Below are 26,404 nucleotides of genomic sequence, written 5' to 3' on the forward strand. Positions count from 1 at the left end.
TATATATTGATTCAATGAAGTTGATTGTACGAGACCAGGGAGGGGACACACGGACAGCTGGGCGCCGGTGGCGCGGGGTTGTTTGTTGCGCAGTTACTTAGTGAAGGTCATTGTCTGGCTCGCAGTCACTGCCACTGCCGCTGTGATCACTCCGAACTACATCCTCAATGCCAAAACCACTTCACAAGGCTCTGGTACATCACTACACTCACTTGAATCGTCGCAATCACTACTAATAACGAGATCGATTTTAATGTCACGAAGTGTACGACTACAACCAGCCATTGTTTCCGCACAACTAATATAAATAGAAAATAATGGAATAAATCTACTGTAAAAGTAAAGTAAATGGTCTCCTGATAGCAAACAACCCGTAGTAGTACAAAATATTGCTACTCGAGAGCAGCACTTATCGGCTCTAGTGTGTAAAGCAGTGCGTGCCGATCCGTGGCGTAGCTGCAGTGGCTATGTGGTGGCCGTGCCGATTCATGCCTTGCGAGCGGGAGAGGGATATAGTAACTCGTTTTAACCAACCAATACTTACAGCAAGAAAATATTAAAAACTAAAATTATAAAGTGGGCCACCTCAGATACAAAATGGAGCAGACAAATATATTTGTATAATGTTCGTTTCACCTTTGAATATGGAAAATTCAGAAGGATGAAACCAGCATTACCAAATTCTCATTTAAAATATTTGATGATAATTTGTAACCATTTGACTTTATGAGCTAAACCAATGTAGAGACATAAAAATATCCAAAAGCCCTAACAAATATTATACTAGATCTTAAATTTATTTCACTTACCACGATTTGTGTGAGTTTAACCAATGAGGAGAAACGAACAAAAATGTCTGCCATAGCAATATAATAATAGGCATAAGCCTGACTTCATATCATGACGACACTGAATTTTGTATGTCCAACTGTCATAGGAAAAAAATGGACTAGACATTTGTTTTATTTTACTGAACTGATTTATGTGTATTAATCAATCAGGAGAACCATGGACCAAAATTTATTCACAACAAAATTATAGGTTATGCCCAACCTCATGTAACCATGCATCAGAATTTTGTTATTTAATATCTTTGATGATAAATTGTAATCTTTTGATTTAATGTGAGTACCTATGCTAATCAATCAATTTTCAGTCCTGGTTTATTGAGAGACCATACATGATACAATATCCAGTTTGTCCATTTAATTTGAAATGCTTCAGATATTCAACTACCGGAGGATATTAATGATAAGTACTTTGATAGACTTTGATTTGTAGACCTTCTATCAGATGACTGAGCTTGCACTTTGGTAAAGAGCCCAAATAATTTCTTCTGCCGTTACTTTGTCAGGTTCAAGGTAAAGTTGAAGGCTGTTACCAGAGGACAGCATTGCATTACATTTTACTAAATCTACTGTATTGCACATTTCAACGCTTCTAAACTAATAGCTTCTGAAACGCTGTCAGCTACCAAACATATTTGCTTTCTTCTAGTTTAACACCTAATTGTTTTAGAGTTATTTGTTAACGTTTTGCTAATGTTGTTAACTATAAATGTCTTGATGTTTCTTTTCCAAAGCATATTTTTATTGCAGTTTGTCTACCACTTCCATCTGTAAGTTGCACGGAGCGCAGAAAGCTTTATATTTATCCTCTTTTATTTATTTTAACCACTGAAAGTTCTTATTGAACCCTTGCACCCAAGAGATATTGAAGACAATTACCAGTCATTTTATGTTTTCATAGTAATGACTGAAATAAAGAGTCAGTTTGATCATGACTATAAATGTCTTGATGTTTCTTTTCCAAAGCATATTTTTATTGCAGTTTGTCTACCACTTCCATCTGTGAGTTGCACGGAGCGCAGAAAGCTTTATATTTATCCTCTTTTATTTATTTTAACCACTGAAAGTTCTTATTGAACTCTTGCACCCAAGAGATATTGAAGACAATTACCAGTCATTTTATGTTTTCATAGTAACGACTGAAATAAAAAGTCAGTTTGATCATGACTATACCAGAGACCTAAAAGAAACATACAAGTAATCAACTTATTATTTGTATACGAATACAGTTTTCCATCCAGACCTATAAACACGTGTTGGTGTGAGATTAGAATATTATAGCTACTAACTGTTGCCTTTAAAAAATGCTACTACTTTCTAGGTTATGACAGAAAGAGCATGAGCATGACCCTTCATGTATGCTTCACTGGGACAATGAAAATTAGGCCCACAATGAAATATTAAGATGAACTTAATACTGTAATAGTATTAGCTTCCCTTTCAAACATAATTTAAATGTATTTATTAGGGGACTTGAAAATGTTCTGTCCAACTCTTAATTTGCCTAAAACCTGCCTATGGCAGAAAGAAACATGAACCTGCATCCTCAGTTTTGCTTTATTGGGAACAAATTAAATAAACCATAAAATAGATATAATGGTAATTATATAGTTATTAAAATTTTTTTTATAGGTAAGTGACGAGATAAGTTTTGTCTATATGTATTAGTAAATAGTTGTTATGAAAAAAGTAGACTGCAAAAAGATGTAACTTTTTGTGAGTTCAGGAATGAAGTGATTAGGTCTGTGGAGATCAGATAAGAAGAAACTAGATAAGTTTCTGACCTTTGTACCATCAGATAGCTGTTCTGAATGACAAAATCAATGTTTATAAACAATGTCATCACATCATCTTCTTTCCCAAACATTACGACAAGGAACTTCAAAACTTCACATTACCAAAAATTAACAAAGACATATGAGACAAAAAAACGCAGGACTCGGTGGACCGGACCTGTAGAAACCCCGTAAATTCTATATTTATCTATGAGTCTATTCAAACTCATAATCTAACTTTATTAGAAGTCATGGTACATAAAATTTTTCGATTTCAACATTGGTCCAGATTTGCACATTTTTATAGGTACAATTTTTGTTATTTATATATTACACTAATGTATATTTTGCTCAAAAAGTAACAAAAACACTCTACTTTAGTGTAAAATAAAACATTTAGTTAATGATAATATCACACGTTACTTCAAACTATATGTACACTATTTACAAGAAAAAACAAAAAAAAAACAATTTCCAATATAAGAAAATATCATTATAAAACAAGAAAATTAGTTAAAACTTGTTAATCTTTCCCACCGAACTTTATGTACTAAAAATATAAAAAATCATCTAGAAATAAAATTACCACTTCTAATATTTAGAATTGTGTTGAATGGGTAAAGAATTTGAGTTTTAGAGGAGAGATAATAAATAAAAATAGATATACTATAAATAATATCTATAAATAAATAAATATATATTTTCAATAAATATTTATACTTGCTTGGCCGAGACTCGAACCCGGATCTCTCACTTGCCGGGTGAATGTGCTACCATTACACCACAGAGCGATTACCATAACACTTTTTACGATTCAATTATTTTGCATTTGGCCCTATCTGTCACATATCTATATATATAAAAATGAATGTTTGTGTGTTTGTCCTTTATGGAATCGTAAACTATTTGACCGATCATTACGAAAATTTTTATGTATATGTATTTTTCCACGAAGAAGGTTTCTATGCTGTCTATTGATGTAATTCGCCTCCAGGTGGCGTTGCCAAAGATAATAGTTTTCAAAGCGTCTGCACATCATAAACTGCAATTACGAGACAGTTACGAATATTTAATAGCCAAACACTATTTGAAGGCGCTAAGTTATGATGTATATTTTGTCTTGAAGATAAATTTCTGGTTGAACTTAAAGCTTGAGTGTTAGACCACTTTATAATAAAACACATGTACGTGTACAATGGCTATAAACATATAAAGATTTTCTTCATCGTGGCAACAAAGCAAACTCTACATCGGCGTTGGAAATATAATTTACTTGAGCCAGAAGAGCACATACACGGGTAACGCTTACGAAAAGCGTGCGAAGCCGCGGGAAACAGCTAGTATGTATATATATATAAATAGACTTTGGATTAAAAATAACCATAACTTTGCTATTTGATTATTTTGTAGTAAAACAATAATTTCCAACAGGATGTTATATACCTAAAATGCTTAACAAAAATCATGTAGAGTTAATGATCACTTCTTATTAAATGTAGGATGGATTAGGATATAGGTTTAGAGGGAAGCATTTTATTCAATATAGAATTAAAATAATCACAATTTGACCATTTGATACATAATAGTTATTGTATTTATGCTCCTAACCTACAGTACATTCCTAATTACAGTAGTCTACTCCAATTCAGTTCACAATTCATCAGTCCTTTTTAAAATAAGATTATATTTCTCAGATATATTCTGTAATACACTTTAAGGAGCTGATGGCTGCAAGGTTGTCTTTGTCTATTTAAATCCTGTCTGTGATTGTCTCCTTATCTTGGATTAGACATATTTGTTTTTTAATGAGGTTGTCTCATTGCACCAACCAGACAACACAATTATGAGCTGACTGATGCCAAGCATATATCACATATTAAGTCAAATTAACGGTCTTAAAATAAAATAGTGAAACAAATAGGATATCACTTTGATTTAAAAAAATTACCTACACATATTCTTTAACATTTCCATGGTAAAATTTGGCCTGTCTGTCATTTTTTGTAAGGTAGGTCATAGTAGTAATGGAATAAATACATTTATTCCACATACATTTATGATTGATATACTGCATAGTTTTGTATCTAAAACTTTCAAACAATTAATAAATAAGGCCTTTTAGTCCACATTTTAAAAACAAAGTTTTTAGCACTTTACAAAAGAATTATAGGTTTTTATTTATTATTTTAAAACTAATATATTAATGCTCTCATATACATTAAACATTAAGAAACAAACTCATTTTTAATGCAACTTATAATTTATATGTTTAAGGATTTATTTAAATGGAGTCCAGTAGATCACTGTTAGTAGGCCTGTTGAAAGACAATAAAACTGTGTCATTTGAAGGTTTAAAAGAAATCTAGCTTTTCTCATTTATTTGTACAAAAAGGAAAACTACACCATCAATAAGTTATTTACCATAGTAACATGGCCACCTTTATATGTTTTAGATTGAAATGCATTTAGTACATTACCAAACTAAAATTTAATTAATCAATAATGATGGGAGAAAATATATGCAAAAATATTTTAAAGTATAAGGAGATTTGTCATAACATATGTAAATTAAAAATGCAAGTTTGCGAAAGTAAACATTTTATAGTCGAATTACGATTTTCATATGGGAAATTTGTTGTTAATTAATGTTAACTCTCTTTTACAGGGAATATTGCATTATATTGATACAACTGGATTGAGGAAGAGATTGGAGCATACTAAATTATTCACACAACATTGCGAGATAGTACAAGTTATAGCAAGATCTGTTCCCAGTAAAATTTCTTCTTTAAATTTTGTTAAAGGTTGTTTGCAATAGAATAGCTTCGGTTATAATAGAGAATAAGTACATTTATTTTGAATTGAATGAGAAAGAATTGAGTTTTATTTTTTAGATTGATTTTAATGTAAGTCCAGAAATTAACTTTAATTTGAATTATTTTATTTAAAATAAAAAACGTTTTCTTCAGAAAGCTTTTACAAGACAATTGGTGATCAAATCTTCACCAATAATCATTATTAAATAATTTTAAAACTGGAAACAAAAGTGCAATTAATCTAATATAAAAATTATATAAAGAGATTTTATGGGTTTTGCGGATCTCTCTAACAAAATGTTCTGTAACATTCTGAATTCATTTAGAGAGTAAGGATAAAAGCAATGAATTTTACTAACAATTTAACAATCAAATACTTTATTATACCTTTTTCTAACTGTACAAAATGAAAACTTTCAAAAATAAAATAAGTAAAGCAATTATTATCTCATGATAGTAAATAATGAACTGTATTTGATAAAATAACTTTATCTTATTCAAACCAGAATAATACTAACAGAATCAAGTTTAATTTAAAATAGTGCAACATCTACATCTTTAACATTTGACAGAATTTTTATAGAAATTGTAGTAATACAAAACAGTTTACATTCATATTGTTATCATTCAATTTTCTATTCCTTCAGATATTATCAACAAGATTCAACATGTTATGACATTTTTTAAAACAATATTTGTGTATGAGTCATTAAAATTTAATCAGGACTTTAGAATAAGAAATTTATAAATATTTCTGTTACATATTCTATCAAAATAAATGAACACGAGATAGGAGTAAACTTCTATATAAAGGCAAAGAATTCCATCACACTTATTTGCAATATAAACACTTTTATTAAATTGATTTGGGCGGGTAAGAATATATGTTAAATTAACAGTGTAGATACAGTATGAGATTTCTCCACACATAACCTCATGGAAGAATATTATATTACACAAGCATAAAATATATTTTTATTTCTTCTGCAACCATTTCAAATGGATAGAAATTGAACCGTATGCAAGCTGTTATACTTTGATAAAACGTGAGAGGTCAGTCTGTTACTCATGAGACTGAAATGATCAAAGACAGTCATCAAATGGAAAATGTTGATCACAGAGTAATTGATGAACTCGAGGACTGAGTGGTCGGTGACCAGACGACAGAAGTATCACGTCTCGGGCAGATGTTGCACTACTATGATCAGCTGTTTGCAGAGTTGTGCTCTTGCTCTCCGGTCTAAACTAAACAATCTCGTATTTCTCTGCGTAGAACACTGTTTCTGTGGAGAACTTCACCGGCTGCTCACCGTCCACCATCACCACATCCACTGCCTGAAACATTGTAAAGGGAATTACTACAGTCATCTCGGAACATATAAAAACCTATAAATGTTTAATGATTTACCAAGCTGGCCAGTTCTTGGTGATAGAAAAATCTTATAGAATTTACATCAATATCTTAAAAATCTTTTAATACAAAAAATGGTTTATTACAAAAAGTTTATGAAATGCTATAAGCAAAGGAAATGCCGATATAGATTTTGTCACCAGTGGTCCAGCTTCATTAGTTCGGTATGATGTGTTTGTGCCCTTGGCTCCTGAGCAGTGAGATCGCTAGGGTTCATTCTCTCATGTCTGGACTTCATGCTGTTCATCTACCAGGTACTATTTATACCTTTGAGTAATAGTCCGTTGCCACATTTATTAGTTTATTAATGTATTTGGGTCGATAGTATTCATAATTTCAAACAAAAAATGTCATATATAGGTCAAGAAATGTCTCGTTAAGCAGCAGCCAAAAGTTTGTAATTTTTATATAAAAACTGTTATCTGTACAACTAGTTAAGCTAAAAAAAACCAAATTTGGTACATAGGTTAATAGATAAGAGGAAAAGAAAAAACATTATTACGTTATCTTCATTAATTTAACAAAATGGCATCTGTTGTAAATTTTTTAAAGTAAAATAAAAAAATACCATTATAGTTACAAAACTGGCACCAACTACTTGAACAAATTCATTACCATTCCAACGAAATCCGTCAACGCATAAGCAAGCATGACCACTTGATGAATGATACGCTTGCACAAGCCAGGAGTGACAAACAACTGACACCTCTCAACTGTGAGGTGTTTGGCGCTTGTTAATCGCACCAACTGTCCCCAGGTTTTATTTATTTTCTGCTATATTAAAGCTTTTTACATTTTACAAGCTAAATGTTTTTAAGCATTTTTTTCTGTAATATTATATTTTTTTGTTTTTACAAAGGAAAGTTAATAATTCCACAAGACCCTATACATTCTTTTTAAATATTTAGTTTATTTTTATAGGTAATAATTTGTAAAATATAAAATTAAAATATCAAATCGATAAAAAGCAATCTTTATTTCACATACATAAACAATAAACCAAAATTGCATGGATAAAGGTAAAATAGCACTAGAATACCACTAGGGACATGTTTTAATCATATTACTGGTTATTTGATTTTTCTTACATGGGATCCAAACTTCATTGTAATAGGTTTATTTGGCCTGGGTCCAGGTCTAGGCCTATTTTTAGTTACGAAAGTTAAAAAAAAAAAACCAGCGACAATATTTGGTCGACCCGTAGTCAACATGCGAGCGTTCGGCGGGAATACTGCGGTTGACCTATAGTCGACAGCCGGCTTCAAGCGGTTAAAGATAATGATACCATTTTAAAAAAATGTCCTCTTATTTATTAAAACCTATGTGCCAATTTGGTTTTTTTAGCTTAACCAGTTTTAGAGATAATGTTTTAAATAAAAAATACAAAATGGTGGCTAGGGGCTAAACAATACATTTCTATGTTTATATGACATTTGTTGTTTGAAATGATGAGAACTATCAACCACAGAAGTTTGTGAACACCTTCACGGGGTGGTACTGAGCTCAGGGGGCCATGTTCGGTGAAGTTATGTAGAAATATCCATTAGAGCTACCAAGAGGATAACTGCAAAAGGCTGATTTTGTAGACAAAATCTCCTAAATGTACCAAGGCAATACTGTTCACTCACTCTGAGGTCAGCGTAAGGTTTCTTGGAGACAAAGGCCACAGTGAGAGGGAAGAAGTCACCAGGAATGGCTGTGGCTGCTGTGAACTCCAGAGAGCCGGTGCGGTTGCTGGAGTCTATCACAGCGTGGTTCCAGGTGAGGGTGTTTTTGCGAGGGTCGTGTGCGTAGTCTCCGTCACACTCCGAGACCACCGGCGTACACCCAATACTGCAATCCAGGTCAAATATTTCTTTTAGTGCTTTCTTTCCTGCTTGATCAAACTCAGTTCTGTTGAGGTTAACTCAAAAACCTCATGTGGAACAACAGTGGAGTTTGATGTGGATCGTTTTCCAATAGCATATCTTCTTTCTTAATAAAAATAAATTTTTATTTTATGAATAAAAAACTAACTGCCTTTGTGATTGCACTATTTTACACATGTACACATTCCTGAACAGAAATGTTTAGAAAAATTGGTTTGAAATTATTACAAATCATTATATCATTATGAATTCTAATTTTCATAAAATTTTACTTATTTAAATTTTTTAATATAAAAAAAAAAAAATTAACCAACAATAAGGAAGGGAGGAGGTGTACAATTAAATGCACCGTAATAAGTTTATTCCTACCACAAAACAAATGTTATGCTATCTAAAGACATTACTTTTCATATTGTTACCGTAATCTATATCATTGATAAGAAAATCATTGCAAAAATGTTTTTATGTATTAGCAACTATATAATGTATGCATTCTTAATAAAATGACAAATAGAAAAATGTAACATTGAATAATTACTTTACAATATCCTTTTTCCAGCACAAAAGTGTATGATGTATCACTTCATGTGGTATAATATTGACGCATGGCTGTTCTCTATGAATATGTCAAATAAAGAGTTGTCTTTTGTTGTCTATAATAGAAAAGCCTAAAAATCTTAAATATAAAAAAAGATTCTTACTAAAAACATATTTATGGTTTTACTTTTTTTCTAGAATTTTAAAACAGGTTTAAAATTTTTACTTCATTGCTTAAAAAACAGAAAAAGTGAAAATATTTTGAATGGTTGTTTTACAATAGCATTTTCCCAAAACCCTATAGTTTTACAGAATACATCTAAAGTATCTTTGACTGAGCAAAAAATACTCGATTAAATCTTAAACATTAAATTTTATGGTATATAACATTTTTCTCCTTAACCTTTCAGAAATTTATTAACATATACCAAAAATAAAATTGTTTTAGTTTCGTTATGTATAGAGATTATTTAGTTAGTAAATTAAGTTTTTTGGGCAAAAACTTATTAAGTAACCTTTTTCAAACTTTTTTACCTAAAAAGTTTTTATTTTTTAAATTATTAAACTATTTAATATTAACTAAACATAATAACAAAATTGTGAAAAGTATCAATTTATGAGGTTTTTCCATGAATTCTAATACAATTTCCTAAAGTTGCAGTTTTTAAATTTATTTAGCCACATACAGCTTTATTTTGACCTACTTTCTTCTAGTCAGCTTAGATATTCAAAGGGTAAAATTAAAATTGACATTTCTGATATTACATGTATTTATTTTACAAATAACTGAAAAAATAAATAAAAATAAAGATTGGATACTTAATAGTTTAATCTGAACTAGAACTGTACTAAACAATGGTTGTTCTAGCTTAGAGTTCACAGAAGACCACAAGGAGGTGTTGAAGTCTAGTACTAAATGCAAGAACAATGTGATTGGCCCTCATTAGTTGTACTGAAAACATACTAAAATGGGCTAAATATGCTTAAGTAAAATGTTACAACGGAAACCGTAATGGTGTAACAAAATTATGTTACCGTAAATAATGATAGCCACTTGAAACAACATTTCAAAACAGTGGCCACAAATGAAATCTACCTCTTTCCTTTAGTTCTACTGCAAGTTTCAGTACAGAAAACTTACGGCAGAGGAATGTGAATGGAGACATCATTGAGCTCGAGGTGCGTGTGCTCCAGCTCGTACTCTATGTTCACATCACAGCCGCCTTGTCCGTTCTCCGATGGCCAGCAGTTTACTGTCAACATAACAATCAGGTTAACTTTACCTTAAAAAATAAAGTCCTTTAATACTTATCCATCAGTTAATTGATTGTGTGTCTCAATTCTAAGCAACAATGGATAAGCTACAGATGAACATTGAGTTTACAGTTCACCTTTCCCTTAGAGCAGCGGCTAGAATCTGACAAAGTCACAGACTTGACTCCTGGAATCTGGAGTAAATTCCTCTGGAGAGATAAAAAAAGTTGATGAGGAAGAAACTCAAAATTAACTCTTTACATAGTTCCGACATCAGAGACACCTGACTAAAAAATATAGTGCAATCTAAGGAAAGAGGTATTTTCATTGTCTCATCAGATGCACAATTGCTCCAGATTCCAGGGGAGTCTGTGACAGCGTCAGATTCCAGACGCTGCACTAAGCAGAAGGTGCTAAACTCAACACTCACATTGAATCAACCCTCCCCATCATAGCTACGTTATGTGTGGAAAAGTTACGGTTACAAAATACAACAATTAGAAAAATGATATGTCAGTGTGTCTTGTGTTACGTTTGGCGAGTACATCAAGTCAGTTCAGTATCAGTCAACTACTGGAAGTGTTGTTTTTATATTCATAGGTTGAGCACAATCCAACAAATTATCTACAGTAGTCAGGTAATTATATATTTGTAGGTTTTGTATTATATGGCGCAATGCTATTTAACTAAACACTACTTGATGAACTATTATAAAATCAGTGTAATCTTACTGGAGAGTGGGACGCAGGAATCGTCTTGGGACTGGAACCGCCACTTGAGCACACCGACGTCTGTGGTCAGAGGGAATGGCTTGGACGGGTTCTTCAGACCTATTTGTGACTTCATCTTGAACAGTTCTTTATCTATGTTGGGATGTGTCTACAACAAACAACCGTCAATTTTAAACACTCACTTAACAATGTGAATATGTTCATGCAAATTTTAACTAATATTAGGATAAACTTGGTAATTAAACACAAAATTACCCTAACACTTTCACTTCTGACAACGTTATTTAACATCACGCAAGGAATTCTATAGACTGCCAACGTCTTTTGATGGAGTAATAAAAACAGTAATAACTTTTACAGTAATAAAAATGCATTTAAACATACTTGGATTTCGGCATTGATAGTCATTTGCTATTTCCATGTTTATATTCGTTACTCTATGGATTACGATCTATGAAATGTTGGCAGTCATTTGGAATATCGGGAAAATAGTAGATTGTTTATGAACGCATCGTGTCGTGGTGGCCGTTTGTTGTCGTTCTGCTAATTTGTAGTCTGCATTGTTATGGTTTTGCTAGCTATTACTTTAGTTTACAACGATTGTTTTGTGAGTAAATACAATGAATCGTGACAGTATTGAAGACAATACAGTGCTAGGAAGAGTTACTCAGATTTTCAAGTGACAGTAAAAGTGATGATTTATTCCAAGATGACACAGATAATGATCCTGATTTTATTACCGATGGACTTCTTGGAGATGCAAGTAATTTGTTGATATTCTATTTTAACTCAAATAACAAATATAAGCAAAATAGTAATACCAAATTTTAATATACTCATTGATAACTAAAAAAAAAAACAAAAACAAATAAGGCAAGACTACAAGAAGAGACACTTCCTATCAGTGTAACAAGTGCCAAAGTGCCATTTGTAAAGAACCATGTTTCAAAACTTTCCACACTATAAAAATATTTAAAAATAAGTGGATTTCAATTGCAAATATGTGTAGCTATAGTGAAAGTAATGTTAATGCTGAATACAGCAAATAATAATAATAAATATATTTATGTTATAGACTTGTACACAATGATGTTTTTGGTCAGTTTTTTGTTTTTTTTAGTTTAAAACAAGACTTTTTGTTGGAAAATATTCATGCATAAGCATTTGCGTAGAAAGAGGAAGAACTCAGCTTTCAAAAAAGTAAGTCCCATGATTTTCTTATATTTGCTTAACCCTGGAACTGGCGGTCATATTTCTCTCAGTGGCAGAGTGTTTTAGTACTTCATACATTGCCTTATATTTATTTTATTATTACATGTTTACTATAAAGTACCTATGTCATACTATATATTGCTTTATTCAGCATTGTTCAAGGAACATTTTTCACATAATATAATTAAAACAAAAAAAATACCCTTACTCTACCTCTTCAGGAAAAAAATGTTTTTTAGAAAAAAGAAAAGTTAGTTCAAAGTTTTTGATTTGTAAAATTTTTGTTGTTAGTGATACGCAAAATCTAAAATATACAAAAGGAAGAGCATTTAATTCTGAGTAAAAATAAAACAACACATAGTTTATAAGGTATTTTTTTTACATGTGGTAAACGATACAAAAATTATACACTTACATTCGAAAGTGCTACTTACCAACAAAAGTAAGAACTTCAAAGCTCACTTGGATTTGTACAATCTTGTAACTATTAGTTTATATTAATTTTCTATTTTTTAATTTTTTATTATATATTTATTTAATTATGTTCTGATTGAATGTATAAATCGGAATCCTCTTTGTTGTTTATTTCATGTACAACTAGATCTCGAATTTCACTTGAACGATCGCGGAAATTACGATCCATTATGTAAACACGCACAAAAAACTTACTATTGTTGTGTCATATACACAACCATCATTACAACGACCTCAAACAAACAATAAACCAGATAGAACACCATGCAGGTGACGAAATAACAATAACCGAATGAACCAGTTGACTCATCGCTGCGCGCGCAACTAGCGCGGTACGCGGGAGAATGTAAACAAACAGTTTAGAGATTACAAAACGTATGGACGTGTAACGAAACGATAAAATTATTTATTAGTGTATTATTTACATAAATTGAACCTTCCTCTTTCGATTGGTATCAATACCGATACTCTTTGATCGTGTTTTAAGTACGTAATATTGAGAAATAAAAAGACGTATTAAAACGCCCGATATCGGGCGCTGCCATCTAGGATGCGACTAAAACCGCCCGATATCGGGCGTTTGCCAGTTCCAGGGTTAAAACATTATATTTATACAAAAAAAAAAAAAACATTAAAACAGGTGCCAGTGTAAGAAAGTTCTCAAAAGGTGGCAGTGAAGGTGCTAACTAAATAAAATATAAACAGTTTATTTAAATTCAAAATAGGCCTTACAACGTAATATAATATAGCAAAATGTATTTTGTGGTTAGTAGTACTCCAAAAGTGAGCTAAAACTGGTAATACACACTATGAGGTTACCTGCAGTTGTATTCCTCTGGTATCCTTGTTGTCCAGGACCACGCGTATCCTGCCGTACTTGTCGTCGGAGATGCGCAAGGTCACGAGTCCATGCAGCTCCAAGTTCTGCACCCCGCCATCTCGACCCACCCTCAACACGAGTCTCTCCTCCTGCCTCAGGTGGATACTACAACATGCCATGGTCATACTGTATACTAGGTAAGGGACAATTACTTAATGACAGTTTAACTCTGCAGATTAACATAGATCTATAAATTTATCTGTACACTATCTTCTTAGGGTAAAAACCCTGTGAAGAGGCAGTGAAAATATTAAGAGGGCACACTAGTTAGCTGCCTACCAGGCAACGCTTTTACACGGGGATAAAGATTAAAACTACGTTATAAATAGGAACTTATCTCAAGTCCATAAATACCTCACTTAATATTTACTCCATCATTGCTCATTAGCAATTGTTAAAAATATGATCATCTGTTAGTGGAAATGTTGAGTTAGCTTAGTTTACAAAAACAGTTGTAAAAGCTTTGTCGCTTCATGCCTAGGATTAGTTTAAACTAATTAACATAGTTTTATAGTGAATATTCATAATCGTATTTTGTTCTAACAGTTCCTTGTACTAGCCTACAACAAATGTTCTCCCTCATATGGGAACAAACAGTAAACAACATTCACAATCATCTAGTTATATAAAATGCTTTTGAAAAAAAAGGTTACAGCAATTTACATCTACTTTTTCCAGATAAAGAAAATCTGGAGTAAGACAAAATGATTAAACACATTAATACATTAAACACTTTAGTTTTTCTCAGTCATTTTTCAAGACTCGTAGGTAAATTATAAAACAAAATATTATCACTAAATATGCGATCAGGTAACAATTAAGCATCAACTCACTCTTCAGTATTGGCGAGGGACGACGGTGGGATCTTGGAGGCGCTGACAATGCTCTGTTTGTTGATAGTGGGCACCACAACGTTCTCACCTTCAGACTTGAGCTGGTCCACGAACGACTCCACATCTCGAGACTTGCTCCCCAACTTCATTGCTTTGGTGCTGCCAGATGCCTTGCTGTGAAAGACAACAACGTCGTTATCAATGAGACATTTGACAACTCAACTGACAATTCCTATTTAGAACTTAACCCTTTGACTGCCACGTATTTATTGAGTGGGTGTACTGAAAAGTGCCAGCCCTTTTGAAGGTATTTACAAGGTTTCAGTAAAAATTCACAGTTTGATTGATTGTTTAACAAGCTATGATCATATTTTTTAAAATTATTCTCTGAAACCTCTGCCTAATTAATATACAATAACAAAGTTGCTATAAAATCAAATTTGGGAATACCAAATTATCATTACTAAAAATTTCATATCTTTTTCTGTTTGCATATCACTGGAAAGGGTATTCAATTATATATATAAATATTGAAAAATGTATATCATTATCTTCAATAATGAGTGAGTTATACAACTTTTAAGAAACTAATGTCACATTGTTTCCAGGAGCCATGTCAACCAAAAACGTTTATATGTGAGTTCTAGATTGATTTTCGTTACAGTCAGTTGATCGGAAGTATACTATAACAATTTATTTTGAAAAGAGCAGTTCTTCACAAACAATTTAATATGATATTAGTTACAAAATATAAAGTTTTAGATGTTTATTGATTTTTTCCTTGAATGTCAGTAAAATCGGATGTTGCCACTTTTCGGCCAACTTTTGACATCCGGTAGAATCGGACGTTGGCATTCAAAGGATTAACATACCATCAATTTCAAAATAAAAAAGTATTGTTTATTTATTTTGAATGAATTGTAATATATTATAATAAATATAGCCTTATAATAAACTGTAGTTTTAAACAGTTTTATGATTTTTTAGTCTCAAGGAGACCTTTGGACATTGTGTCAAGTCGCAAATAAAGTACCAAATCAGACCAAACTGATTTGTTTTTCAACAGACTAAAAAAATATAATTATTAAACTTTAACAAAGTACCTGTGTCACTGTTTCTTATCAATAAAAAAATGTACATGAGTACATTAATAATTAATAAAAAAACCAACACTTAGAGAAAATAATTCTTACTTGAATAATATTGTACCTATTAGAATCAGAAATAACATAATTCTATTCATTGTGTCATCCAATGTCCATAAAGGACAACGATTAAAAATGTATTTAAAACGACATTGAAACAAATGTAATCTTATCCCTCTGTTACAATTTTATAACACTTAGACTACTAACACAGATGGTGAATAGGGCTTTGAGATTTCTGAGGCAGAATCTCCGATGACTGGAGAAGGCGTGAAACCAGAAGAGCTGCCAAATCCTCCTGCAGACCCGACACCGAAGCCACCCCCTGCTGATCCTCCCTTCATGAACCCTTTCTTGCCAGCCTCCATCCTCTGGCGCTGCAACTCCTTGGCCTTCTCTCTCATCTTGTTCTTGGCTTCTCTCTCTTGAGTCTAGTTCCAGGATACACAGATGTTAGGAAAGAGAAATATATTATACCTGATTATTAATGTTAATCTGGTAAATCCAAATAAGCTGTATATCTACTATTATAAAAATAAATTGTGTACCAACAATGCATGAAGTTACTTCTACTACAAATAATCATGAGAAAAATACCTTAATATAAAATTGTACAAGTTTAATTAATCAACAATTTAAGCTTTTGGATAAAATCAAAAATTAACAATTGAATTTGTAAAAATGTCTGAAAAATAACTCAATTCTTTTGTAAATCTAGGAGGCACTAACTAAAAAGAATTAAAAGTAAAGTTGCTTGTTGTGCTGCAAAGAATGAAGGGGTGTAAAACTTATATGAGAGTTTGTTTAATGTTTCCATTTACAGTTTGTCAATCAGGGTAGAAAGGTACATGCCTGTGTTCATCACATTTACAATTTATTCTCTACAACAATCAGCAATGTCATGCCTTTACAGATCTTCCAGTGATAGACATTTCTGGTACTGCCATCGGTAATGTCCTGCAAGGATTAATAAGTTTCTGTGTTTCTGGTGTCTACGCTTTGACTTTCACACTTTTCTTACATAGGGTAAAATTTACAAGTAGATCATTTATGATTACTTTAAAAATTACAATATGAGTGATTTACTATATTTAAATATTACTTATACAAAGTAGCTAACTTACAACTGTCGGGTGGTTTTACTTGGCCTGGTAAAATAAGACATTACTTTACAACAATTTGTATGGCTTCAGCTTACAATCCTGAATCTATTAAAAAGTATCACTTGGTATACTACTAAACACTTCATTTCGTACATTCCAACTAATAATAATAATAATAAAAAATTATGATAGAAAAATATTATTACAAAAACTTACCTGACGAACAGCTTGATAGACTTTTTCCTCATGTGAATCCATTTCCACAAAAGTTCGGATCTGCGCAAGGTTCACGCTTTCTCTGTAGCCCAGAGCAACAATTTCATCAAAAGCAAAGATAAGGTTGAAGGCGTGGTCAGCTATCTCAGACTCTTCCATACTGCGGCAGTACTCAGGAATCTGTAAACAAAAGCCGATTAATTAATTCCCTATTATTTGTATTATCTTTTTACACATCAATGTTTTCAACACTTATGAAGGATCTTAAGAGCCGGCTGAACTGGTGGCCATTTTGATTGCAGACCTATAAAAATAGTTAAAGATCATGCATGCACTTTTACAACCTTATTTTTAGTCACAGCTCTATGGGAGATGTCTCATTTGAAATTAGAATTAATATGCATCCCAAAGTAATTGAGTTTTTATTAGTTGTTGTTTTAAAAAAGAATCTTGAACTTTTGAGTACTTCAATGTTCAAATATTCAAAACGTAAATACTTTATAAAAAAAATTTGGATCTGTATTAATTATATCTCTAAAATAAGTCATCTCCCATAACGGCTATGATCAAAAATGAGGGTGTAAAAGTGCATGAGATTTAACATTGTTTCTATGGGAAAAACTCAAGGTCATTTCATTACAGCCAGCTCTTAATATTTAAAATAGACAATTTTAAACATCAACCTATAAGAGTAAATAGGACTATTAATGTGTTTTATGTAACAACTTTTGCCATTACGTCTACATTAGTTTTTGTGTCAGGACGTGTTTCATGTCCGTTGATGAGTTCCTGATGTGCATCTGGGACAATTGGAGGCCAACATAAAATCTGGATTCTATGAATGAGTGAGTGAGTGAAATTATCCATCACATATGTTCGAATAAGATAAGATTTTGGGATATACTATGGTACAAAGAAATAGTGATACCGGAGTAAATTATAGTTGCCACAAATATACACTTTTTAACATATTTTCTTGATTGTTGCCAACAAAGTAAACTTAACATTGGCATCAGAAATATTATTCACATGAACCAGAAGTGGTCATAAACGTGCAACACGTACAAAATTGTGTGTGTATTCGTGGGTAACTATTAGTAATATTATATATTTGAGGACACTGCATGCTTTAAGAGAGCACAATATTCAATGTTTTAAAATGTGGTTGGACTGATAAACAATATTCCCACAATGTCATGCTCTTTCTGTTTACATTCTTAAATTAACGAGATTAAAGCCTTTGGCAACAAATAATACCTTTGAAAAAAATTAAAGGACCTAGTACAAATCTTAGGTACAAAAGCCTAGTAATAATCTTAGTTTTACTTGGATTTATTTAAATGTTATATAATATGTTGTATGGTAAAGGAAAGTGTTCACACCCACAGAGCTGGCCGTGTGGAGATGATAGTGAGGTGTGTGTGTGTATGATTGTTGAATGAGATGAATCATTATTAATTAATGGTCTGTTGTATCATATCTGTTTGTCTAATTTATCAGCTTGTTGGTTGCTACCTGCACAACATGATCTACGCTGTAGTGTTCTTCACTAATAAATCAACAAGTATATGATGCATGTGCTGGTTATTTAAAACAATTCGTCACGAAAAAATAAAAATCTCAATGGAGTGAATGGTATATGGTATATGGTATACCATTCACTCCATTGAGATTTTTATTTTTTCGTGACGAATTGTTTTAAATAACCAGCACATGCATCATATACTTGTTGATTTATTAGTGAAGAACACTACAGCGTAGATCATGTTGTGCAGGTAGCAACCAACAAGCTGATAAATTAGACAAACAGATATGATACAACAGACCATTAATTAATAATGATTCATCTCATTCAACAATCATACACACACACACCTCACTATCATCTCCACACGGCCAGCTCTGTGGGTGTGAACACTTTCCTTTACCATACAACTACTGAGTTAACAGCTAGCTCAAACAAATGGTTAAGACTATTTTAAACAAACTAATGTTAAAATACATTATACCCTTTGCATATTTATATTTTGCCATTTAGCTATTTAGGAGGTTAAAAATAGGTCAATCCAAAAAATTTTAATGACAGGTTTTTAATTAAAATTAAAATTTTGAGTAAAGAAATTGGTTATGTGAAAACAATAATAGTAATAATTTATTTCCACAACTATAAACAAAATTAACTCGGAAATTCTGCCATTGTCTGTTTTAATTGATGATGGCAGCAAAATAAAGAAAATATAAACAACATATGATAATCACTACATGTTTACTAGAGCGGATCACTGTGGTATATTGGCCAATTAGTCCTTGTAGACACACTGATAATGTAGTCACAACACTTTTGTTATCTACATTTAACTAAAATACACACACAGGTTACTGAATGAAACTATATATTCAATTCTTGGAAATTCTTATGTAGTATAAATACAGTATAAACTAAACAAAAATAAAATATTATAACAACAAAATAGTTTCAACTTCCTTACCTGAATGTTTAATGAAAAGATTTTTATTTGTCTAACTAATCTAAAATTGTAATATAAGTGATATAACATTTCATCATTTATTTATTACTTGAATTATCTTAATGAGGTAATATTATTAGCTGAGCATTAGCAAAGCCTATCACTTAAGGATCTGAAACAGATTTCATTTCTGCCTATCTGCACGAAATTTGAGAATTAACTGTCCGAAAGACAAAATTTTATATGAAGCTTCATTCTGTATCGGCAACACCAAGTTAAATAATGGTGCATATCACTTGACGGGTTTTGGCTGAGCGTTAGTAAACATTTTTACATTAATCTAATCAGTAACCATGATGACAACAAGAAAATCACGGAATAAAAGAAATTATAAATAAATCAAGTACAATTCATCTATTACATTTCTAATAAAGTAGAATTGACTTACATTTCTTCTAAATATGTACTTCTTGATTACATTTTTAGTATTTATAGCACATTGATACTTTAAAAAATGGTAAAAAAATCTTCTATAAAAATTTCTTTCCAAATTTATAAACGTTTGAATTATAAAAATTTGTGTAAAATACAATTAATTGTAACCAGAACTGCGAAAAAAACTAGATACAGCTTGTCGGATTTAAAAAGTATTTATCATGTAAGAGTAATATTCATGAATACTTATTGAAGTACACACTTAAATATTTAATCAGTTTATTGTTCATTAACTTAAGTTTTCTTGATTTCTTTAGAATGTTTAACATTGTAAATGCCACTTACCTGCAAAAAGTTTGTTTTTTAACAAAGGAAGGATTGTGAATTAAACAAGAGGTCTCCAGACATTTGTCACTGTTCAATGATACAAGAGATCAGTAATACTATGTCTCGAGATCTGCAAACTGATCTCTTTCTCACTCTTCCTGTATGTGTTAGATTAGTTTCAACATGAAGGAGAGATCAGATAGCAGATTTCAAAATAGTGTTACTGATTTCTTGTATGACTGAACATTGTCAAATGTCTGGAAAACTCCTGTTTAATACACTACATTAGTTTTTTTTTTTTTTTTTTTAATAAAAACTGTCTTATTATAAAAATGCCACTGAAACCATGTGGACTTAAACTAAAATCTACCCTATTTTTCAGAACTGTCTGCTAGCGTGGATTCGGTAAAACTGATGTTTAGATAAGGAGGTCACACTATCATAAAGTCAATTTATTGACATTATAGTTTATAAGTAAGTCAACATTAAGACACCATTCACTATAAAAAATACGTACTGATTGAGTAAAAAATTTAGAATAGAACCGAATGTGACTTACAACTCTAGAGAACAACCGTAAAGTCTCCAGATCCTCCAGAATGTTTGAAGCCTTGGTCGTGATAAGCAGCATGTACAGCTTCTCCAGAGGCTGGTAGACATACCGAACAGACTCGGTTTCCACGAATGTGTGTTGTTTCCCTGTCGACATCAGCTTGGGGAAGGCAGCTAACAGTCCCTCGATACGGGCCTTCGTCATCTCCACAAACTGGCGTGACACAATAGCTAAACAGGGAAACAAATGTACAGTACAATCCATGCTATGCATGATGTAAGTCTAACATGATGTTGTTACAGACTTTATGAATAAAGATCAAAGACTATGGTAATGATACAGTGATGATGCCATAGAGTGGTTAAAATGGTATCACCATTGCAAAAGTCTGGTTATCGTGTGTGGAGCAATTATGCCGCTTTTAGTTAGCGTAATTTTTCAGTATTCAAAATGTGAAAAGCCTATTTTCTTTAGCTGAATGTACTAATGCAGTATGGAATGTAAGAGACCAGGGTTAATCTTACATTATTGAATAAAAATGAAATTCCTTTTTAAATCAAGCACTTTTTCATCAATTATCATAATTTCCTCAATCAATTACGATTTTGTAAAAATGTGAAAACACTAGTTTACCCAAATAAATAAAATACTACTATCTGAAAAAAGATAAAGAAATTTGTAAAATTTAAGAACTATTTGGAAAGTGAACAAACTATTTAGGCCTATTGAAGTAAAAGATATACACAATTGTACAATAATTTTAAATTTATTTTACTACAATAGTTTTCTTTTTCCAATAAGAAGATTGAACTCCTCCAACAATATCTAGGCCCAGTTTATAGTAATTTTAAATTATTCAATAGTTTGTAACTCACTTTTTCCTGCTTTTGTGCAGACAGCGGCAGCTATCAACACCTAGAACATAAACAAAAGTATGGAAAAACGGCAACGTAAAAGTAGAACAACTAAAATCTGTGACCTACCTCTATTTAAAATTGTACATTGTGTAGCCACCATAGTGTAGATCACAAAGAGTGCAGTCCCTTATTTATATAATAGATCCACAATGTTCTTGTATTAGAGAGTTACACATTAGATTTACAATGACATCTAGCAAATGTACCACTACTATTAGGAATTATTTTGAACTATTGAGTATAGGAAGTAGGTTGAGTGATAGAAATCTTTGATTAATAAATCAACTTATAAACATGGAGTGGAAATTTATTTGTATGAGCACCAGAAGACAGATTAGTCATACAAAATATTAATATTTTTTAGTTCTTAAGCTCAGGTGTCCTACCAGTATCTAAGCTTTCTAGTGAGTAGAAACAGTGCTTACGAAATTGTATTAATTTCTTGAAATATTTAAATGGAACTTCTATGTTTAGATGTCTGTACCATACATTTCTTATTTAACTAGTTTTTTAAGTCAACAAGGTTCAATAACAAAACTTCATATTTCACACTTCTATTGCTGTTCAAATTAGTTGAATTTTTTAACAATATTCTGTCTTATAAATATAAATAAATCGCAAATGTGTTTCTAAGCGCTAATTTAGAGAATGTTTGGACCAATTGGCTAATTCTTTTTGTAAAATATTCATTGCAAACCAAGGAAGGTTTAGGCTACATGATGAGAAAGATCTGAAAAGTTACCTAGAATATTTTTTTAATTAAGAAAAAATGGTAACATTTATTTCATAATCAAATTTAACAGCTGTTAACTCTTTCATTTGAAACTTGTCAAAGAGGCAGAAACATCTGTTTACAAATTAAATTTTAGAACAGTGCTTAATTAGTAGTAATTGAGATAATAAGGACAAATTAATATTAAAATCACGTATGTCTCACTATTATTATTAAAAACAAATTTACTTTTTTTATTTACTTTTGTGATGTGTCTGATGAAAATAGCCTTGCTATTGAAAGGCCTCACAAAAATAAAAAATTATTAGTAATGGTTGGTGTGTTCTGAATGTAGTGAATGAAAAAAATAAAAGACAAAGTTAATATCTAACTTTGACTCCAGATTGCACCAATGACGAATGTAAAACATCTAATGCACTGTAAAGACTATTTAAACACTGTTATAAAATGAACCTTAATGAAGAAAGCTGTAAATGTTTTCACTTAGGGTACTCGAAACTGGTCCGGGCTTTCTTGGCATTGTGATATGGCATTTTAACAGGTTGCTTAAGAAAAAACAGAAATAAACACTTACATGCCTCAATGATACATTCTTTCCCAGACTACAGTTTGATTATTTAGAGATGTTGCATGAACTCAATATAAGGATTCCTCCCTAATACCGGAAGTAGATTTTCCTACAGACTGTATTATACTTATCAGTATATAGGTATTTTCTTCATCGGGTCACCAAGGCAAGGCAAACTCGACTAGGGCACTGGAAATGTCTTAGACCGAAAGTAAATTACAAGAGTAAGTGTTTTTTTGACAAGCAGATTTCAGAGAGCTATATAAGTAGCTAGATCAGTACAATAAGACAAACTCTACTGTGACACCGTAATTTAATTCAACAGGTCAGAAGTAGATATCTTTTGACTTAGATTGGCTTCTTGGTTCTACGTATGTATATATTTTCCTTCATTGGGACAAAGCAAAACCTACTACGGCATGGTAAATATCTTACACCAGACGTCAACGCTTTTTAAATGGGGTAAGTTTCCGAGCTCTCTCCCTCCTTCACAATGAGTTAGTTGATGCTCTATGACTGTGGTTTTTGTAAGAACGCAGAAGAGGAACACCAATGAGAGGCCCCATTTTACAAGAAAAGGCTGTTATCCTATACAATAAACTTTAAGGGCAAGGAAACTTTTTTGTGGCTATCAACGGTTGGCTTTCACGCTTGAAACATGCGGTGAAAAGCTATAAGCATACCCGCAAGTGTGTTTACAAAAAAAACTAGAAAAAGTTATTGTCGATCATAACTTAAGCCCAGAACAAGTATACAGTATTGATGAAACTGGGTTAAACTTCAAACTTTTACCTCAAAAAACCTTGGCTGCGGCAATAGCAAAGTCTGCTCCTGTCTTTAAAGTTAGCAAGGAAAGAATCACAGTGACTCTTTGTTCCAATGCTTCAGGCACCCACAAACTACCTCTTTTTGACATTGGTAAATCAGCAAAACCCAGGGAATTTAAAAACTTGGGACATGTCAAAGCTACCAGTGACAGAAATTTGCTTGGATGGATTCTCATTTATTCAAGGAGTGGTTAATTTGTAAGTTTGTGACTAAAGTAAAAAGTCATTTGTTGAGTTTGAAACTTCCCGTAAATGCACATCTTGTTCTTGACTGCGCCTACCCATACAGATGAACTGGCATGTGAGGGTGAGATTGAAATAAAACTGTATTTTCTGCCCCCAATGTGACAAGTCTCCAACAGCCAATAGATAGGTCATTGAATGTGTTAAAAGGAAGTACAGCAGAAAGCTCGTTTCAGAAGTTATATTCAAACTAGAAAACAATAAAAAACTTACCTAATGCAAGTGTTAAAGACAATAAACATAAAAAACATTATTTTCATAGTGGTTAAAGCATATGATGAAATAACAGCAGTGACAGTAATAAAGTCATGAAAAAAAGTATGACCAGACATTGAAAAAGCTTTTGAAAAGGACAGAAATGATATGGTGTAGCCTACCCGACTTTGAACATGAAACAGAGGAACGGGCAGAAATCTAAGTGACTTAATGCGACTGTCTCACACCAAAGATATTGCAGAAAAAAGATGTTTTGGAGTGGTTGACCACTGAAAAAGAGCTCCAATAATAAAGTTTCCAATTATGAAGAAATAGCTCAGTAGGTATTACAGCTTCAAGATAATCAGGACATAGAAGACGATGTTAACATTGGGGTAGCGACGAGTGTAAAATGTGTCATGCAACTGGCTACAACCTATATTGAGCAACAGGTGATTTCTACAACAGTCAACATCATGTTTTTGAAGAAGTGGCATGAATATGTAAAGAAGAAAGCCAATGAAGAAAAAGTGCAACAAAAACTTACTGATTTCTTTTAAACATATTTGTACAGTAGAAAAATTTACTTTTTTAATCTATGTACATAGCCTACTATTAACTTTTTTGTAATTTGTAGTATTGTAAGGTTTTAGTTTTGTTATTTTGTGTGTGATAAATAAAAATGTATGAGTTTCAAATACGTGTAATCGTTTTACAGCTCCAACTACCAGTGGCAAGTTTTTAGTTAGAACTTAGCCCCTAGGTCTAGTTTAGTTTATTTGCTACATCAAACTCTTAAAATACTAATTATTTGCACATATTTCACAAATATTTACTATGCGTATGATGATCGACAGTACGATTTTAGCAGTTAAAACGGTCTTATTTTTGCTAACTTCAGATAATTTGGCTGGGGGTCCAGTCCCGAGGTGGCTGAATGAGAGGGATTCTACTGTACATTAAAACTATAACCTCTACATAAAAGCACTCAATTGACCATAGTTGCTAGAATTGGAACTTTTCAGCAATGCTATTCTTAAGTTTCTACAAAAATGATATGTCCTATGGAGTAGTTTTTCTGTTATCATTCGTAACCAAATAAAGAAATCAGTTATGTTTTATAAACGACAACAAAGTCGGAATCTCGTCTTTCAATGACAACTGAGTTTGGGTGTAACATACCCTTAAACATTAAATCATGAGTAAAAGTAAAATAGTAGAGGATTGTTGTAAATCTCATTATTTTCACTTCTAGAGTAAATGTATTAGATGTGTATGTATATCCATATACAGCCTATATGCACATAGGTTTAACCTAGGTTATCTTGGCCAAGCCTACTCTAATAATATTCATCAAACAGGTGTTTGAAACAAAAAATATTATGGGATAAACTTGTCCATATCGTACTCCAAACTGAAAAGAAAATAATATGTTATTTAAAGTAGCTACTAATGATCAAAGTTTGGCTTTACCCACTTTAGTTCATCGTGAACTAAAGCAAAAATATTCATGCAATAAAAAATATACATAAAGTAATATACTTTTTTGAATCAAGGATAATACTATATATTTTGAATCCAAAAAACTTACCATTTTTGTTGGCAATGACTGATGAAATCTATAATATTAAATTTTTATAACAAAATAGGATTGACAACCATACCAACAAATTTCCAGTGATTTGGCAGTAGCTCAAAGGCGTTTAGATTATACAGCTGTCTTACCGCTGTTGACGTGGCCACGGCCTACTAAATAAGGAGATTTGCTTCTAGTCTTTTTCAGAAACAGCACGAGTAGAAGTAGGAACTGTTTAACTCATAAACTTTGATTTTTGTAAAGTATTAATTTATTTACTAGTACAAGTTAATTTTAAGTTAGTTTGGAACAGCCTTATTTATTTATATGTTCTTCTATTGGTTGACATTATTTGTTCAAAAACGATTACAAAATGATTGTACATACTTGTAATAATATTTGTCACAAATTTACAAATAACATAACAAACATAACTAAGCCAACATAAACAACAATATA

At 31.8% G+C, this 26,404-nt stretch overlaps 1 protein-coding gene across 1 annotated transcript; it reads right to left on the bottom strand.

Moving 5' to 3' along the window:
* Positions 1-5,800: 5,800 nt before the first annotated feature.
* On the bottom strand, positions 5,801-26,109 carry LOC124364639 (coatomer subunit delta). Its single transcript, XM_046820262.1, has 11 exons — positions 25,961-26,109; positions 21,762-21,801; positions 20,893-21,116; positions 17,104-17,283; positions 15,995-16,215; positions 14,640-14,813; positions 13,746-13,911; positions 11,241-11,388; positions 10,397-10,508; positions 8,479-8,683; positions 5,801-6,774 (listed from the first exon to the last, which is right to left on the bottom strand). Exons 1-11 carry the CDS (start codon positions 25,961-25,963, stop codon positions 6,685-6,687), a joined length of 1,563 nt encoding a protein of 520 aa, XP_046676218.1. The 5' UTR covers positions 25,964-26,109; the 3' UTR covers positions 5,801-6,684.
* Between the last annotated feature and the right edge of the window lie 295 nt (positions 26,110-26,404).

This window comes from Homalodisca vitripennis, chromosome 6 (assembly GCF_021130785.1).
Source record: "Homalodisca vitripennis isolate AUS2020 chromosome 6, UT_GWSS_2.1, whole genome shotgun sequence".
NCBI lineage: Eukaryota > Metazoa > Arthropoda > Insecta > Hemiptera > Cicadellidae > Homalodisca > Homalodisca vitripennis.